The sequence below is a fragment of the Salmo salar genome, chromosome 09 (genome assembly GCF_965601325.2).
Source record: "Salmo salar chromosome 09, fSalSal1, whole genome shotgun sequence".
In the NCBI taxonomy this organism is placed as follows: Eukaryota; Metazoa; Chordata; class Actinopteri; order Salmoniformes; family Salmonidae; genus Salmo; species Salmo salar.
In genome coordinates this window covers 113,987,423-114,006,764 of record NC_138299.1, presented here as the reverse complement: position 1 = coordinate 114,006,764, position 19,342 = coordinate 113,987,423, and the positions used below count along the sequence as shown (strand labels likewise).

Genomic DNA, 19,342 nt, shown 5'->3' with positions numbered 1-19,342 from the left:
AATATCCCACAACGCAGGTGGGAAAATTGAACACACTAAGTATGATCTCCAATTAGAGGCAACGATTATCAACTGCCTCCAATTGGGAACCATACACATACACCAACATAGTATATTTCTATCTAGAAACCCCCCAGTCACACTCTGACCTATTACACCATAGAGAACCCCGAGGGCTCTCTATGGTCAGGGTGTGACAGGTGCTTCCTGCTTTAATTTTTGCTTGTAAGCAGGAATCAGGAGGATAGAGTTGTGGTCAGATTTACCAAATGGAGCGCGAGGGAGAGCTTTGTACGCGTCTCTATGTGTGGAGTACAGGTGATCTAGAATTGTTTCCCTCTGGTTGCACATTTAACATGTTGATAGAAATTTGGTAGAACTGATTTAACCTCTATGGGCTAGGTGGGACGCTAGCGTCCCCCCCGTGGTGCACTCCATCAACAGCAGGTGCATTTCAAGAGCGGCAAATTTGAATCCAAATAAATGTCAAAATTCAAATTTTTCAAACATACAACTATTTTACACCCTTTGAAAGATAAACATCTCCTTAATCTAACCACGTTTTACGATTTCAAAAAGGTTTTACGGCGAAAGCATACATTTAGAGTATGTTAGGACAGTACATTTACAAGAGTTGTGTGTAATGTTTTGTCAATTCAAAGACAGGGTCACCAAAACCATAAAACCAGCTAAAATAATGCACTAACCTTTTACAATCTCCATCAGATGACACTCCTAGGACATTATGTTAGACAATGCATGCATTTTTAGTTCTATCAAGTTCATATTTATATCCAAAAACAGCGTTTTACTATGGCATTGATGTTGAGGAAATCGTTTCCCTCCAATAACCGGCAGTCAAGTCAACACCACAAATTAAATAATTAAAATTAGAAAACATTGGTAAAATATTATATTGTCATTTAAAGAATTATAGATTTACATCTCTTGAACGCAATCAACTTGCCAGATTTAAAAATAACCTTACTGGGAAATCACACTTTGCAATAATCTGAGCACTGCGCCCAGAAAAATACGCGTTGCGATACAGACTAGACGTCATGTTGGGGAGATCTAAAATCGAAAATACTATGTAAATAATCCATTACCTTTGATTCTCTTCATCAGATGTCACTTCCAGGTATCACAGGTCCATAACGAATGTAGTTTTGTTCAAAAAAGCTCATCATTTATGTCCAAAAATCTCCGTCTTGTTAGCACATGATCTAAGCCAGCCGGACTTCTCGTCATGAACGAGGGGAAAAAATATATTTACGTTCGTTCAAACATGTCAAACGTTGTATAGCATAAATCATTAGGGCCTTTTTTAACCAGAACATGAATAATATTCAAGGTGGACGAATGCATACTCTTTTATAACGTATTGGAACGAGGGTACCCAACATGAACTCGCGCGCCAGGTGTCTAATGGGCCATCATCGTTCCATGGCTCTTGTTCGGTCAGATCTCCCTCCAGAAGACTCAAAACACTTTGTAAAGGCTGGTGACATCTAGTGGAAGCAATAGGAAGTGCCAAAATATTCCTCAGCCCCTGTGTTTTTCAATGGGATAGGTTTAAAGGTAATACAACACATCAGGTATCCACTTCCTGTCAGAAAATGTCTCAGGGTTTTGCCTGCCAAATGAGTTCTGTTATACTCACAGACACCATTCAAACAGTTTTAGAAACTTTAGAGTGTTTTCTATCCATATATAATAAGTATATGCATATTCTAGTTACTGGGTAGGATTAGTAACCAGATTAAATCGGGTACATTTTTTTTATCCAGCCGTGCAAATACTGCCCCCTAGCCCTAACAGGTTAAGTTTCCCTGAATTAAAGTCTCCGGACACTAGGAGGGCCACCTCTGGGTGAGTGGTTTCCTGTTTGCTTATTTCCTTATACAGCTGACTGAGTGCGGTCTTAGTGCCGGCATCTGTCTGTGGTGGTAAATAAACAGCCACAAAAAGTATAGTTGAAAACTCTCTAGGCAAGTAGTGTGGCTAACAATTTAGAGACTTCCTTAGATTTTGGGCACCAGCTGTTGTTTACAAATATGCACAGACCCCCCCCTCCCCCCCCGTCTTACCGGAGTGTGCTGTTCTATCTTGCCAGTGCAGTGTATATCCCGCTAGCTGAATATCCATGTCGTCATTCAGCCACGATTCCATGAAACATAGGATATTACAGTTTTTGATGTCCCGTTGGTAGGATATTTGTGATCGTACCTCGTCTAATTTATTGTCCAATGATTAAACGTTGGCGAGTAGTATTGACGGTAACGGCAGCTGTCCCAGTCGCCTCCGCTGGGTCATGACCAGGCATCCGGCTCTTTGTCCTCTGTACCTGCGTCGCTTCCTCTTGCAAATAACAGGGATGTCGGTCCTGTGGGGTGTTTGGAGAATGTCTTGTGCGTCGTCTTTGTTGTAGAAAAAAATCTGTCTAATCTGAGGTGAGTGATCGCTGTCCTGATATCCAGAAGCTCTTTTTTGCCATAAGATATGGTTGCAGAAACATTATGTACAAAATATGTTACAAATAACGCGAAAAAACCCCACATAATAGCACAATTGGTTGGGCGCCCGTAAAACTGCTGCCATTTCATCATATGTTAAGTTTGCTGAAAATAAACGCATTTGACAGTGAGAGGACGTTTCTTTTTTACTGAGTTTACATGATTCCATTTGTGTTATTGCCAAGTGTTGATGTCTTCACTATTCTACAATGTAGAAAATAGTAAAAATAAAGAAAAACCTTGGAATGAGTAGGTGTGTCCAAACTTTTGACTGGTACTGTAATATATCGTTTGGGTATATTGTGTTTGTTGTATTATTAAAAACAGTTGTGGGAAGCACAAATTAATCACCCAGAAAAACAGCTACATTCCTCCACAAATAAGTCCCCAATGAATACTTTAAATTTCCCGAACGGCATTAAGAACATTAAGAATCACCTAGCTTGTTGGAGACCCTAGGAACCTCAAACGTTAACCAATCCTGTGAACGGGTTGGGCAACTCAAGTGTCTTTACTTAAACAGAAAAGTTAGATAAGACGGAAGTTTATGGAGTAGGGCCTTGTCAGCAAAAAGGGAGCAATGTAGAGGTCTACGGGTCTTTAGCGAAGTCCAGCAAACCTTTTAATACAGGATGCAGTGATGAGAATCAAAACTGTCACCTGTAACAAAACTAAGGGCACTACAGTAGATGGCTTCCAAAGGTTTTAAGAGAATTATCAGCTTGACTTCGATAAATAATAATCACCATAATTAAGAACAGATAAAAGTTGACTGTTTAATCTGCTACCTACTGATTAGAGAAAGGCATGATCTGTTTCTGAAGAAAAAGGCAACTTTTAAATCTTAGCTTCTTTACCAGGTCATCTATGTTTTTTAAATCCATAAGTATTTATATGAAGGGAACACGCACAGACTGACACATTTTCAGGATGTCATCAACATAATTGGGTAAAAACATAGAATTATTATTATTTTTTTTTTACAAGAGAGCCTTGTCTACATTACAATAAAAGCAGAATAATAAAACAGTATAATTCAGCAAACAATAAACCAAAGCAATCACATTCATCTACATAGAGGTCCTCAATCAACAAGGTCTGCCCTGAAAAAACATGACTTTTTGGCAGAAAAAGGAGACTTAAAAATTAAATAAAATGTTATGTCACATGCTTCTTAAACAACAGGTGTAGACTAACAGTGAAATGCTTACTTACTTCCCAACAATGCAGAGAAAAAAACTAGAAATAATATAAAAATGATACACAATGAGTACATTTTACTCATTTAGCAGACGCTCTTATCCAGAAGTAATTAGGGTTAAGTGCCATGCTCAAGGTCACAGATATTTTTTTTCACCTAGTCAGCTTGGGGATACGAACCAGCAACCTTTCAATTAATGGCCCAACGCTCTTAACCGCTAGGCTACCTGCCGCTGGGCTACTGGCTACCTGCCACCTAGTAAGGATAACTTGGCTATATACACGGGGTACCAGTATTGAGTCGATGTGCAGGAGTACGAGATAATTGAGGTAGATATGTACATATACTGTAGGTAGGAATAAAGTGACTAAGCAACAGGATAGACAAACAGTAACAGCAGCGCATTTGAGTCAAAAGACTCATCAAATGCAGATAGTCCGGGTAGCTATTGGTTAACTATTTAGGAGTCTTTTGGTTTGAGGTAGAAGCTGTTCAGCGTCCTGTTGGTTCCAGACTCGGTGCATCTGTACCGCTTGCCGTGCGGTACCAGAGAGAACAGTATGACTTGGGTGGCTGGAGTCTTGGACCATTTTTATGGCCTTCCTCTGACACCGCCTGGTCTGGCTGGGACCTTGACCCCAGTGATGTAATGGGCCGTACGCACTATCCTCTGTAGCGCCTTGCTGTCGGATGCCAAGCATTTACCACACCAAGTGGTGATGCAGCCAATCAAGATGTTCTCAATGGTGCAGCTGTAGAACTTTTTGATATGGATGTGGGCGTGCTTGGCCCTCCTTTTCCTGTAGTCCACGATCAGATCCTTTGTCTTACTGGTATGTTGTGAGCCATGACCAGTCTTTCAAAGCATTTCATGGCTACAGATTTGAGTGCTGCAGGGCGATAGTCATTTAGACAGTTTTCCTTGGTGTTCTTGGGCACAGGGACTATGGTGGTCTGCTTGAAACATTTAGGTATCACAGACTGGGTCAGGTAGAGGTTGAAAATATCAGTGAAGACACTTGCCAGCTGGTCAGCGCATACTCTGAGTACACGTTCTGGTAATCCGTCAGGCCCTGCAGCCTTGTGAATGTTAACCTGTTTAATGGTCTTACATCGGCTACGGAGAGTGATCACACAATCGTCCGGAACAGCTGGTGCTCTAATGCATACTTCAGTGTTGCTAGCCTCAAAGCAAGCATACATGATACACGGTATTTAGTTTTAGATAGGTTTGCGTCACTGGCCAACTCACTGCTGGGTTTCCCTTTGTAATCTGTGATAGTTTGCAAGCCCTGCCACAACTGACGAGTGTCAGATCCGGTGCAGTAAGATTCAATCTTGGTCCTTTATTGACGCTGTGCCTGTCTGATGGTTCGTCATAAGGCGTAGTGGGATTTCTTATAAGCGCCCGGATTAGTTCCAGTTCCTTGAAAGCGGTAGGTGAAGCCTTTAGGTGCATCGATGGCATCGTCTCACAGTGACTGTATGTATATACCCCAACCAGAAGCTATAGATTATAGGCAACATCCGCACTGAGCTAAAGGGTAGAGCTGCCGCTTTCAAGGAGCGGTACTCTATCCCGGAAGCTTATAAGAAATCCCGCTATGCCCTCCGACGAACTAAGATTGAATCGTATTAGACCGGCTCCGACGCTCGTCGGATGTGGCAGGGCTTGCAAACTATTACAGACTACAAAGGGAAGCACAGCCGCTAGCTGTCCAGTGACACGAGCCTTCCAGACGAGCTAAATGCCTTCAATGCTCATTTCGAGGCAAGCAACACTGAGGCATGCATGAGAGCATCAGCTGTTCCGAACGACTGTGATCACGCTCTCCATAGCCGATGTGAGTAAGTATCACGTTCTAGGGAAGACCCAGATGCAGACAGTGTCGAAGTAACAACATTTTATAACTAGAACAGGGGGCAGGCAAAATGACAGGTCAAGGGCAGGCAGAGGACAGTAATCCTGGGTGGTGGGGCAAGGTACAGGACGGCAGGCAGGCAGGCAGGCTCAGGGTCAGGGCAGGCAGAATGGTCAAAACCGGGAAAACTAGAAAACAGGAACTATAAAAAAGACAGGAGCAAGGAGAAAAACGCTGGTAGGCTTGACGAACAAAACAAATTGGCAACAGACAGAGAACATAGGTATAAATACACAGGAGATAATGAGGGGAGATGGGAGACACCTGGTGGGGGGTGGAGACAAGCACAAACACAGTTGAAACAGATCAGGGTGTAACAGTAAGACCTTTAAAACAGGTCAACATTCACAAGGCCGCAGGGCCAGACGGATAACCAGGATTTATACTCCGAGCATGCGCTGACCAACTGGCAAGTGTTTTCACTGACATTTTCAATCTGTCCCTGACTGAGTCTGTAATACCAACATGTTTCAAGCAGACCACCATAGTCCCTGTGCCCAAGAACACTGAGGTAACCTGCCTAAATTACTACCGACCCGTAGCACTCACGTCTGCAGCCATGAAATGCTTTGAAAGGCTGGTCATGGCTCACATCAACACCATTATCTCAAAACCCCTAGACCTACTCCAATTTGCATACTGCCCCAACAGATCCACAGATGATGCAATCTCTATTGCACTCCACACTGCCCTTTCCCACCTGGACAAAAGGAATGCCTATGTGAGAACGCTATTCATTGACTACAGCTCAGTGTTCAACACCATAGTGCCCTCAAAGCTCAACACTAAGCTAAGGTACTGGGACGAAACACCTCCCTCTGCAACTGGATCCTGGACTTCCTGACAGGCCACCCCCAGGTGGTAAGGGTATGTAACAACACATCCGCCACGCTGATCCTCAACACGGGGGCCCTTCAAGGGTGTGTGCTCAGTCCCCTCCTGTACTCCTTGTACTCGCTGCATGGCCACGCATGACTCCAACACCATCAAGTTTGCAGACGACACAACAGTGGTAGGCCTGATCAACGATGACACGGAATATAGGAAGGAGGTCAGAGACCTGGCCGTGTGGTGCCAGGATAACAACCTCTCCCTCAGCATGATCAAGACAATGGAGATGATTATGGACAACAGGAAAAGGACCGAGCATGCACACATTCTCATCAACGGGGTTGTAGTGGAGCCGGTTGAGAGCTTCAAGTTCCTTGGTGTCCACATCACCAACAAACTAACATGGTCCAAGCCTAATCCCCCTCGGGAGACTGAAAAGATTTGGCATGGGTCCTCAGATCCTCAAAAAATTATACAGCTGCACCATCGATTGCATCCTGACTGGTTGCATCACTGCCTGGTATGGCAACTGCTCGGCTCCGAACGCAAGGCACTACAGAGGGTTGTGCGTACGGCCCAGTACATCACTGGGGCCAAGCTTCTTGCCATCCAGGACCTCTATACCAGGCGGTGTCAGAGGAAGGCCCTAAAAATTGTCAGACTCCAGCCACCCTGATCATAGACTGTTGTCTCTGCTACCGCATGGCAAGCGGTACCGGAGCGCCAAGTTTAGTTCCAAAAGGCTTTTTAAAAGCTTCTACCCCCAAGCCATAAGACTCCTGAATAGCTAATCAAATGGCTACCCAGACTATTGCCGTCCCCCCCCACCCCTTGATTGGGCCCAATTCTGCCGTTATAGGCCACTACACTAAGGCCTCTATGCTTAGCACTCAGCATTAAGGACATGGATTGGGGGTAAGGCCCTGCTTTAAACTAGCATTTTGTCCAGGGTGTACTTCTACACCAAGCTGCCTCACACTACAGAAACAGGAGATATATTCCTGCCCTATGGGCTGTTTTGGCTTGGACAAGGCTACTTCCACTAGGCTATTTGTTATGACAGGTTGCCTTTTTTGAGTGCACTGGGTGAGGTAAGAGCTGATACAGGTGCAGGTGTCCCAGACAAGGATAGAGAGAGAGACTTGAGGTTGCGTTTTAGAGTTTTAGCTCCCATTTATTTTCTCCCATTAAAAATCATCCATTTAATTCCATTGACTTATGTGCTAAAAATAAACAGTAAAACATTCACTTCAGCACATTTTACAACATAAATCCTTCTCATACACATAATGACACAATCTCAGAAAGCTGGTAGCCAAATGTCTCTATTGCCTCCTCACCATGATGTAGGATGACTGATCGCTTAAAATAACTTGTGGTGAGCAGTTTGGGCAGTCAAGGTAGAGGACCCCCATTTTGGGTTTGTCGGTGCTGACCATAAGGAGCCGGGTATGGCGCAGGGGAAATTGGGGTTTGGGTTTGAAACCCATTAGTCTGTGGACGAGGAGGTGGTTTCGGGGCAGGTGTAGGAAGAGGCCGATAAGGTGATGGTGAAGGAGATCGTGGTGATGGTGACTGATACTGTGATCCATCCGGATCTTGAACCTCCATCTCTGACTCATCTTGAACTCCTCCTGATCCGGACCTGGATCTTGAACCTGTGACTCCCCCTCTATCTCCTCACTGGAAGAGGAGAATGACAACATGACAGGTTGTGATGCTCTGCCTGCTCCTGTAAGCCCCTCCTCCCGCTGTTGAAGAGGGCCATGAGCTCTATGGTGGGGGTCAGGCACAACCCTTTGTGGTTGTTGCGCTGGATCAGGTTCACGGCTTTCCTGTTGGTTCATTTCTATGAAGGCTGCTATCATCCGAGCATCCTCCAGATCCCTTTCAGCTTGCAGTAGACGTCGCTGTCTTTCTAGACGTTTGGCTATGGTTTCACGTGCTTCAAAGGCTTGTCATGTTTGAGTGTCCAAATGCCTACACTCTTAATCAGCTTGAGTGTCCTCTATGATTTGGCGTTGACCTCTAGTTCAAGGAGCATCATACACTTCCTGAGAGCAGCAGCTTGAGTTACTCAGGGCCTCTGATGGGACTCCACCCCATGCACTCCCACAGCTCTGAGATGACTGGTATGAAGAGAGGCCCTCCATACTCATTGAATGAGATGATTTAGTGGATCTTAGAGATTTAACAGAACATTGCTCTGATCCCCCATTGTGCCTCTTCCATGAGGTGTCTTCCAGAGACTGGTGAAATAGCAGGCCTTCATGTGTTGGGGCATCCATCTGCTCTAAGGAAGAGTGCTCTAAGGAAGACCGTGTGGCCGCTGCCACTCTAACCTGGTGGTCCCAGCGCGCACGACCCACGTGGCGTTCCAGGTCTCCGGCAGCCTCTGGAACTGCCGGTCTGCGGCCAACAAGGCAGAGTTCATCTCAGCCGATGCTACCCTCCAGTCCCTCGACTTCTTGGCGCTGACGGAAACATGGATTACCACAGATAACACTGCTACTCCTACTGCTCTCTCCTCGTCTACCATCGTGTTCTCGCATACCCCGAGAGCATCTGGCCAGCGGGGTGGTGGCACTGGAATCCTCATCACTCCCAAGTGGACATTCTCTCTTTCTCCCCTGACCCATCTGTCTATCGCCTCCTTTGAATTCCATGCTGTCACAGTTACCAGCCCTTTCAAGCGTAACATCCTTATCATTTATCGCCCTCCAGGTTCCCTTGGAGAGTTCATCAATGAGCTTGACGCCTTGATAAGTTCCTTTCCTGAGGATGGCTCACCTCTCACAGTTCTGGGTGACTTTAACCTCCCCATGTCTACCTTTGACTCATTCCTCTCTGCCTCCTTCTTTCCACTCCTCTCCTCTTTTGACCTCACCCTCTCACCTCCCCCCCCCCCCCCTACTCACAAGGCAGGCAATACGCTTGACCTCATCTTTACTAGATGCTGTTCTCCCACTAATCTCATTGCAACTCCCTTCCAAGTCTCCGACCACTACCTTGTATCCTTTTCCCTCTCGCTCTCATCCAACACTTCTCACTCTGCCCCTACTCGGATGGTATTGTGCCGTCGCAACCTTCGCTCTCTCTCTCCCGCTACTCTCTCCTCTTCCATCCTATCATCTCTTCCCTCTGCTCAAACCTGCTCAAACCTTCTCCAACCTATCTCCTGATTCTGCCTCCTCAACCCTCCTCTCCTCACTTTCTGCATCCTTTGACTCTCTATGTCCCCTATCGTCCAGGCCGGCTCGGTCCTCCCCTCCTGCTCCGTGGCTCGATGACTCATTTCGAGCTCACAGAACAGGGCTCCGGGCAGCCGAGCGGAAATGGAGGAAAACTCGCCTCCCTGCGGACCTGGCATCCTTTCACTCCCTCCTCTCTACATTTTCCTCTTCTGTCTCTGCTGCTAAAGCCACTTTCTACCACTCTAAATTCCAAGCATCTGCCTCTAACCCTAGGAAGCTCTTTGCCACCTTCTCCTCCCTCCTGAATCCTCCTCCCCCTCCCCCCCCCTCCTCCCTCTCTGCGGATGACTTCGTCAACCATTTTGAAAAGAAGGTCGACGACATCCGATCCTCGTTTGCTAAGTCAAACGACACCGCTGGTCCTGCTCACACCGCCCTACCCTGTGCTCTGACCTCTTTCTCCCCTCTCTCTCCAGATGAAATCTCGCATCTTGTGACGGCCGGCCGCCCAACAACCTGCCCGCTTGACCCTATCCCCTCCTCTCTTCTCCAGACCATTTCCGGAGACCTTCTCCCTTACCTCACCTCGCTCATCAACTCATTCTTGACCGCTGGCTACGTCCCTTCCCGTCTTCAAGAGAGCGAGAGTTGCACCCCTTCTGAAAAAACCTACACTCGATCCCTCCGATGTCAACAACTACAGACCAGTATCCCTTCTTTCTTTTCTCTCCAAAACTCTTGAACGTGCCGTCCTTGGCCAGCTCTCCTGCTATCTCTCTCAGAATGACCTTCTTGATCCAAATCAGTCAGGTTTCAAGACTGGTCATTCAACTGAGACTGCTCTTCTCTGTGTCACGGAGGCTCTCCGCACTGCTAAAGCTAACTCTCTCTCCTCTGCTCTCATCCTTCTAGACCTATCTGCTTCCTTTGATACTGTGAACCATCAGATCCTCCTCTCCACCCTCTCCGAGTTGGGCATCTCCGGCGCGGCCCACGCTTGGATTGCATCCTACCTGACAGGTCGCTCCTACCAGGTGGCGTGGCGAGAATCTGTCTCCGCACCACGTGCTCTCACCACTGGTGTCCCCCAGGGCTCTGTTCTAAGCCCTCTCCTATTCTCGCTATACACCAAGTCACTTGGCTCTGTCATATCCTCACATGGTCTCTCCTATCATTGCTATGCAGATGACACACAATTAATCTTCTCCTTTCCCCCTTCTGATAACCAGGTGGCGAATCGCATCTCTGCATGTCTGGCAGACATATCAGTGTGGATGACGGATCACCACCTCAAGCTGAACCTCGGCAAGACGGAGCTGCTCTTCCTCCCGGGGAAGGACTGCCCGTTCCATGATCTCGCCATCACGGTTGACAACTCCACTGTGTCTCCTCCCAGAGTGCTAAGAACCTTGGCGTGACCCTGGACAACACCCTGTCGTTCTCCACTAACATCAAGGCGGTGACCCGATCCTGTAGGTTCATGCTCTACAACATTCGCAGAGTACGACCCTGCCTCACACAGGAAGTGGCGCAGGTCCTAATCCAGGCACTTGTCATCTCCCGTCTGGATTACTGCAACTCGCTGTTGGCTGGGATACCTGCCTGTGCCATTAAACCCCTACAATTCATCCAGAACGCCGCAGCCCGTCTGGTGTTCAACCTTCCCAAGTTCTCTCACATCACCCCGCTCCTCCGCTCTCTCCACTGGCTTCCAGTTGAAGCTCGCATCCGCTACAAGACCATGGTGCTTGCCTACGGAGCTGTGAGGGGAACGGCACCTCCGTACCTTCAGGCTCTGATCAGGCCCTACACCCAAACAAGGGCATTGCGTTCATCCACCTCTGGCCTGCTGGCCCCCCTACCTCTGAGGAAGCACAGTTCCCGCTCAGCCCAGTCAAAACTGTTCGCTGCTCTGGCACCCTTATGGTGGAACAAGCTCCCTCACGACGCCAGGACAGCGGAGTCAATCACCACCTTCCGGAGACACCTGAAACCCCACCTCTTTAAGGAATACCTGGGATAGAATATAGTAATCCTTCTAACCCCCCCCCCCCCCCCAAAAAAAAAGATATAGATGTACTATTGTAAAGTGGTTGTTCCACTGGATATCATAAGGTGAATGCACCAATTTGTAAGTCGCTCTGGATAAGAACGTCTGCTAAATGACTTAAATGTAAATGTAAATGAGAGTGTTGAGCCAGATAGCTGCTGTGGTTGTTTGGATAATCTCTTCTGAGATCGGTTATGTGGGGGTAAACCTCATTGTCTCTCAAATGGGTTGAGGGCTGTTTCCCCATCCAGCTCTTTCCACCCAAAACCGGCTCCTCTTTAGGCATAGCTCTTGCTGGATGTTTGTTTGCTGCACTTGACTGTGAGACAGTGAAGGTTCCACTTGCTTGCAGCTCACATGTGCAAGGCCTAGCTATGGGAGAGTCAGGTTGAGGTTTGCCATTGAGGTCCCCATCCATGGGAACACCTGTATCCCACTCCATATCCGGCCAAAGAACCACTTGTTATAGCAGCTTGCCTATTTTGAATGCACTGGGTGAGGTAGGAGCTGATTCAGGTGCAGGTGTCCCGGTTACAGGACAAGGATAGGGAGAGAGAATTTAGGTTGTGTTTGAACTCCCATTTATTTAATGCCTTTAAATCATCCACAGGGTATTGGACACACAGATAACATAAATAAAATTGATAATGCTGGAGAGGTTCTTTACAACTGCCTGGATTGTTTGTCACAGAACTAAAAGACAAAGGAACTCAGGTATTTAACAAGGGAAATTGGTTGAAGGTGTGCTCAGAGCATAGAGATGTATTGAGATCTCTAGTGCCCAAAAGCCTGTAAAACATGGGAAGCGCTATTTGAGGACTGATACGTAGTGATTTCTACACATCTCTATGGCTTAGAGGCACCTGCATTCAAAGGGACAGTTAACAAAAAGTGTGAGAAAAATTAGAGCCTTTTCCACACTATTAGTGCTAGATTCCTTGTTCTGTGCCACAAGACCAAGTGAACTGGTTGTATTGTGGACCATCACTGACCACGTCATCACCCTTCTATGGCACCTCTGGGACATTAAGCAACCTTCAACGCACCCAAATCCTGTGTGTGTGTGCGCGCCCGCTCACATGCATTTGTGCATGAATGCGTGAGTGATTGTGTGATAGTTAGAAAGGTCTGTTTTGTATCCATTCACTCCCCTCTTTCTATCTCACTGATAGCCGTCACTGATTGATGACAAATATTTACATTCAAGCAGCTGAAGATATGTGAAAAATGTCTGTTTAGTTCAGAGAGTTAGAGTATGTGTTGCAGATTCTATAATCTTCTCTTACTGCTCCAGTTGGTTCACTGTGCATGTTCAAAACTGTCACTGGAAATAAGACGTGTGTGTTCTATGCACTGTGTCTATAAATGGGTTATTACAGTATGTTGTGTGTATGGTGGATTTTCATGAAACTTGTGGAGTATTTATCACACATTATCATAAATCCTATTTTATTAATGTGTGCATAGAATGTATTGATTGATTAATTGTGTGTGTGTGTGTTCCAGTGGAGTGCAGTGATAATGTGTTTACGGAGCGGTCGGGGGTGCTTTCCAGTTCCGACTTCCCCAACCCCTACCCCAAAAGCTCTGACTGCCTGTACCACATTAAGCTGGAAGATGGATTCTTGCTCAGCCTGGAGTTCGACGACACCTTCGACATTGAGGACCACCCTGATGTCACCTGTCCCTACGACTATGTCAAGGTTTTTCTATTTATTTTGATTTGTATTCAACCTTTATTTAAAGGGAGTCATATTGAGACATGTCTTTTTTCCAAATGAGCCCAGTAGTACAAGAATACACATATTAAACATGAAATGTATCAATAAATAATAATAGTAATAACAATCAGACAGTTTCCCAATTTCCCACCCCAACAAGACAATAAAAGTTTTAAAATGCCCTTAAGTGACCAGAAGGCACTAGGAAATCTAATCTGTGTCCTGAAATTCGTTCCATGTATGTGGTGCGTAAAAACTAAAGGGCATTTTACCTAGATCAGTAGCAACAAAAGGAATATCAAGAATTAGCCATTCCTGGGAGTGAGTGAGGTATTTTGTTCTTCTGTATGTTAGAAGCCGTGTAAATGAACAGAAGGCAACGGATGTCTTCAAGTGGCCACACACCTCTCCAAAGTGTGCACAGTTCCTAAGTAATTTCAATACACTTTTATGACTCAAGGAAAGAGCTTTCAACTATTAGGTGCTTTTTTTGTGCTCTCTTGCTGTGCCGTTAAGGAACTGAAGCGAGGACACTTGTAGTGTGTTGTTTGGAACACAACCCTCCATCCCCACTGTTTTATTTTACACAATCCAAAAACGTTCCATTACAAATCGCAAACTGGCTCAGGTCGGCGTCATTTGAAATCTAACTTTATTGGCAACATGACTAGCTAAGTCAGGGATGGGCAACTGGTTGCCTGTGTAGGCCCGTGGATCAATTTCCCCAAATAAAAAAATAATAATATTGAAATAATGGAACTAAGTCGGGCTATCAACCTTCTGTTGAGAGTTAGCATAGTAGTTTAAAAAAAAAAAAATGTGGTTGTGCATCAGTCACTCAATTAGCCCATGTCAGCAAACATTTCTGAGACTGCTAAGTTATTCAACTGGCCAGCTATCTAAACTTGCATTAATCATGGTCAAATTACCCACCGGCGGGCCCCCATTTATTTTGTTTGTCACTCTCACTCAGGTATCTTATTAAAAACTGCTAATATTTATCTCCACCCTATGGCAAAACATGTAGAATTTCAGCAAGCTTCCTTTAAAACTGCAACATGTTCTCTACGCCTGATGGAAAAATGTGTAGAACTGCAGGAAATGAACTCTAAAACTTATTTACATTTTTTTTTTTAATTGCATAGGGCCCCCAAAAGGCTAGGGCTCTGACTGGGTATGGATGTGGGTACACAGACCAGTGAGCCACTGCAGCCCCTCATAATGAGTTCTGAGATTTGTTGGCCCCACCCCCATCCAAATTGCCCATCCCTGCTCTAAAACTTATTTTGTTTATCTTTGTGGTCAAGAGGAAAAATGTTTTGCTGGCAAGGTGATTTTGCTTAGGGCCCCCAAAAGGCTAGGGCCGGCTCTGACTGCATGTGTGGGTATGGATGTGGGTACGCAGACCCGCAAGCCATTGAGGCCCATAGTAATTTTTTGTGGTCCCCACCCCCTTCAAAGTTGCCCATTCCTGAGCTAAATATAAAATACAATCTTACTTTCACAAGGCGCTTCAGATAAATACACTTTTGGTAGTGCTTTTGGTGTGCCAAGAATGGAGTCTTCTACTGTTAATTTACTCCACCATAGTGGAGAACATTCTGTTCAGAACAACCTGGGGTTATGATGCAATGTCATCCCTGTAACTGTGAAATAGCGATCATGAATGTCGATAGGCCTACTGTAAATTACATGCGTTTTGTTATATGGAAAAGTAAAGAGCACTTTGGACTCAAAGCTGTATTTATTTTAATCCTTGACGTCTCATCTATCAGAACACACTTGCCCCTCACAGGTTAGCGTTTTTCGTCATAAATCTTGTGCTGGAGGCAGCTCTGCCTTGAAGGGAGAATTATGTGATTGATTGATTTAATAGGGAGGGCGGAGCTTCCATTTTAAACAGGCTGCATGCTCTGAGAGGACATTTGACCAGTCTGCTTTTACAGTGAGTGAGCATTTATAAGTGATTTATTGCATGATTATGGTTTTATAGATAATTGTATTTCTCATTTGAAAGTTGTTTCTATTCTAATCTCACAAATAAAGTGAACATTTTATATCTTGTTCACTAACTGTCCTGCCTAGCTGGTGGTGGTAAGATTTGTTAGCTAGCAAACTGGCTAGATGCTATTAGCAAAAAGTATTGTTGCTGTATTCTGATTATAGCAATCATTTTGCTAACATAGCCACATCATTAGCTAGCAATCTAGCAGGCTAATTGGGGAAACCACATTTAGCAAAGTTCTGTTTCGCAAGAAAAGGGTAACTACATTTTTAAAAATCAGACTATTAATTGCATTGTATAGATAGCATGAGCTAATAGCCCATGATGCCTTTCTGTCATAGTATCTTCCCTGGAAGCAGCACAGTTCATACCTTCTCTGTACATCTGCCCTCAGAGTAGCAAGAACATTGCTTACTCACCTCAACCTTACTCTCTCTGAGGTAGCAAAGCCAACAGTATCACTCATTCTGCCATAACTTTCTCCAATGCAGAACAACAATTGCATTACTCCTCTCCAAATGAATCTTCCTCTGAGGCAACAAAACAAAAAGTATTGTCTATTCTATAGCATAGCCTTCCTCAGAGGCAGCAGTGTTTTCAACGTAGCAATTCTACTCTAGTAACCTCATCTGAGGTAGCAATAACTGTACTAGATTACTTAAATTTTATTATCCTCCCTGGAGGCAGAAAAAAAGCCTAAGATGCCTTTCTGTCATAGTATCTTCCCTGGAGGCAGCAGCTACTTTTCCTGGGGTCCTGCAACATTAAGGCAGTTATATACAATAAAAAATATTACTTGACATTACATTTCATAACCCTTTTCACAACACATTAAGTGTGTGCCCTCAGGCCACTACTCTACTACCAAGTACTGTATCTACAATACAAAATCCATGTGTGTGTGTAGAGTGCGTGTGTTATCATCTGTGTGTGTCCACAGTCCCCGCTGTTCAATAAGGTGTATTTATTTGTATTTCTTTATCTGATTCTACTGCTTGCATCAGTTACCTGATGTGGAATAGAGTTCTATGTAGCCATGGCTCTATGTACAGTGAGGGAAAAAAGTATTTGATCCCCTGCTGATTTTGTACGTTTGCCCACTGACAAAGAAATGACCAGTCTATAATTTTAATGGTAGATTTATTTGAACAGTGAGAGACAGTATAACAACAACAAAATCCAGAAAAACGCATGTCAAAAATGTTATAAATTGATTTGCATTTTAATGAGGGAAATAAGTATTTGACCCCCTCTCAATTTGAAAGATTTCTGGCTCCCAGGTGTCTTTTATACAGTTAACGAGCTGAGATTAGGAGCACACTCTGTCCACATAAGCAATCAATCAATCAGATTCCAAACTCTCCACCATGGCCAAGACCAAAGAGCTCTCCAAGGATGTCAGGGAAAAGATTGTAGACCTACACAAGGCTGGAATGGGCTACAAGACCATCGCCAAGCAGCTTGGTGAGAAGGTGACAACAGTTGGTGCGATTATTCGCAAATGGAAGAAACACAAAAGAACTGTCAATCTCCCTCGGCCTGGGGCTCCATGCAAGATCTCACCTCCTGGAGTTGCAATGATCATGAGAACGGTGAGGAATCAGCCCAGAACTACACGGGAGGATCTTGTCAATGATCTCAACGCAGCTGGGACTATAGTCACCAAGAAAACAATTGGTAACACACTACGCCGTGAAGGACTGAAATCCTGCAGCGCCCGCAAGGTCCCCTGCTCAAGAAAGCACATATACATGCCCGTCTGAAGTTTGCCAATGAACATCTGAATGATTCAGAGGACAACTGGGTGAAAGTGTTGTGGTCAGATGAGACCAAAATGGAGCTCTTTGGCATCAACTCAACTCGCCGTATTTGGAGGAGGAGGAATACTGCCTATGACCCCAAGAACACCATCCCCACCGTCAAACATGGAGGTGGAAACATTATGCTTTGGGGGTGTTTTTCTGCTAAGGGGACAGGACAACTTCACCGCATCAAAGGGACGATGGACGGGGCCATGTACCGTCAAATCTTTGGGGAGAACCTCCTTCCCTCAGCCAGGGCATTGAAAATGGGTCGTGGATGGGTATCCCAGCATGACAATGACCCAAAACACACGGCCAAGGCAACAAAGGAGTGGCTCAAGAAGAAGCACATTAAGGTCCTGGAGTGGCCTAGCCAGTCTCCAGACCTTAATCCCATAGAAAATCTGTGGAGGGAGCTGAAGGTTCGAGTTGCCAAACGTCAGCCTCGAAACCTTAATGACTTGGAGAAGATCTGCAAAGAGGAGTGGGACAAAATCCCTCCTGAGATATGTGCAAACCTGGTGGCCAACTACAAGAAACGTCTGACCTCTGTGATTGCCAACAAGGGTTTTGCCACCAAGTACTAAGTCATGTTTTGCAGAGGGGTCAAATACTTATTTCCCTCATTAAAATGCAAATCAATTTATAACATTTTTTACATGCGTTTTTCTGGATTATTTTGTTGTTATTCTGTCTCACTGTTCAAAAAACCTACCATTAAAATGATAGACGGATCATTTCTTTATCTGTGGGAAAACATACAAAATGAGCAGGGGATCAAATACTTTTTTCCCTCACTGTAGCACTGTGCGCCTCCCATAGTCGTCTGCTCTGGACTTTGTGATTGTGAAGAGACCTCTGGTGGCATGTCTTGTGGGGTATGCATGGGTGTCCAAGCTGTGTGCTAGTAGTTTAAACAGACCGTTTGGTGCATTCAGCATGTCAATACTTCTTACAAAACAACTGGTATGAAGTCAATCTCTCCTCTAGTTTGAGCCATGAGAGATTAACATGCAAATTATTAATGTTAGCTCTCCGTATACATTTAAGGGCCAGCTGTGCTGCCCTGTTCTGAACCACTTGTAATTTTCCTAGGTCCGTCTTTGTGTGCCCTCACCACACAACTGGACAGTAGTCCAGGTATGACAAAAATAAGGCCTGTAGGACCTGCTTTGTTGATAGTGTTAAGAATGCAGAGCAGTGCTTTATTATGGACAAACTTCTCCCCATCTTAGCTACTGTTGAGTCAACATGTTTTGATCATGACATTTTACAACCCAAGTTAAGATGACTGTCCCAAAATAAAGCGTTGCTCTGCCTTAACAGCACTATGAACAAGGCAGGTCCTACAGGCCCTCGTTTTGTCACACCTGGACTACCTCAAAGAGGAAAATTGCAATTGGCTCAGAACAGGGCAGCACGTCTGGCTCTTAGATGTACATTAATAATATACATGTCAATCTCTCCTGGCTCAAAGTGGAGGAGAGATTGACTTCATTGCTACTTGCATTTGTGAGAGGTATTGACATGTTGAATGCACCGAGCTGTCTGTTTGAACTACTGGCACACAGCTCAGACACCCATGCATACCCCACAAGAGATGCCACCAGGAAGGACTATGGGAGGCACACAGTACTACATAGAGCAATGACTACATGGAACTCTATTTCACATCAAGTAGCTCTTGCAAGCAGTAAAATTAGATAGAACAAACACCTTATGGGGCCTCCCGAGTGGCGCAGCGGTCTAAGTCACTGCATCGCAGTGCTTGAGGCGTCACTACAGACCCAGGTTCGATCCAAGTCTGTGTCACAAATGGTCGTGACCGGGAGTCCCATAGAGTGGTGCATAATTTACCCAGCTTTATCCGGGTTAGTGGAGGGTTTGGCTGGGGAAGCTTTACTTGACTCAACGTACTCCTAGCGACTCCTTGTGGCGGGAAGGGCGCCTGCAGGCTGACTTTGGTCGTCAACTGAAGTCTTTCTTCCGACACATTGATGCAGTTGGCTTCCGGGTTAAGCGGGTGGTTGTTAAGAAGAGCGGTAAGGCGGGTCATGTTTCAGAGGATGCATGACTTGACCTTCGCCTCTCCCGAGACTG

At 45.3% G+C, this 19,342-nt stretch overlaps 1 protein-coding gene across 3 annotated transcripts in view; it reads left to right on the top strand.

The window, feature by feature from the left end:
- masp1 (MBL associated serine protease 1) overlaps positions 1-19,342 on the top strand; it is an 84,418-nt gene that overhangs the window by 14,404 nt on the left and 50,672 nt on the right. For all 3 annotated transcript variants that reach the window (XM_014213412.3, XM_014213411.3, XM_045724299.1), the window contains one exon: positions 13,221-13,417. In XM_014213412.3, coding sequence (XP_014068887.1) covers positions 13,221-13,417 — 197 coding nt within the window. The remainder of the gene's footprint in view (positions 1-13,220; positions 13,418-19,342) is intronic.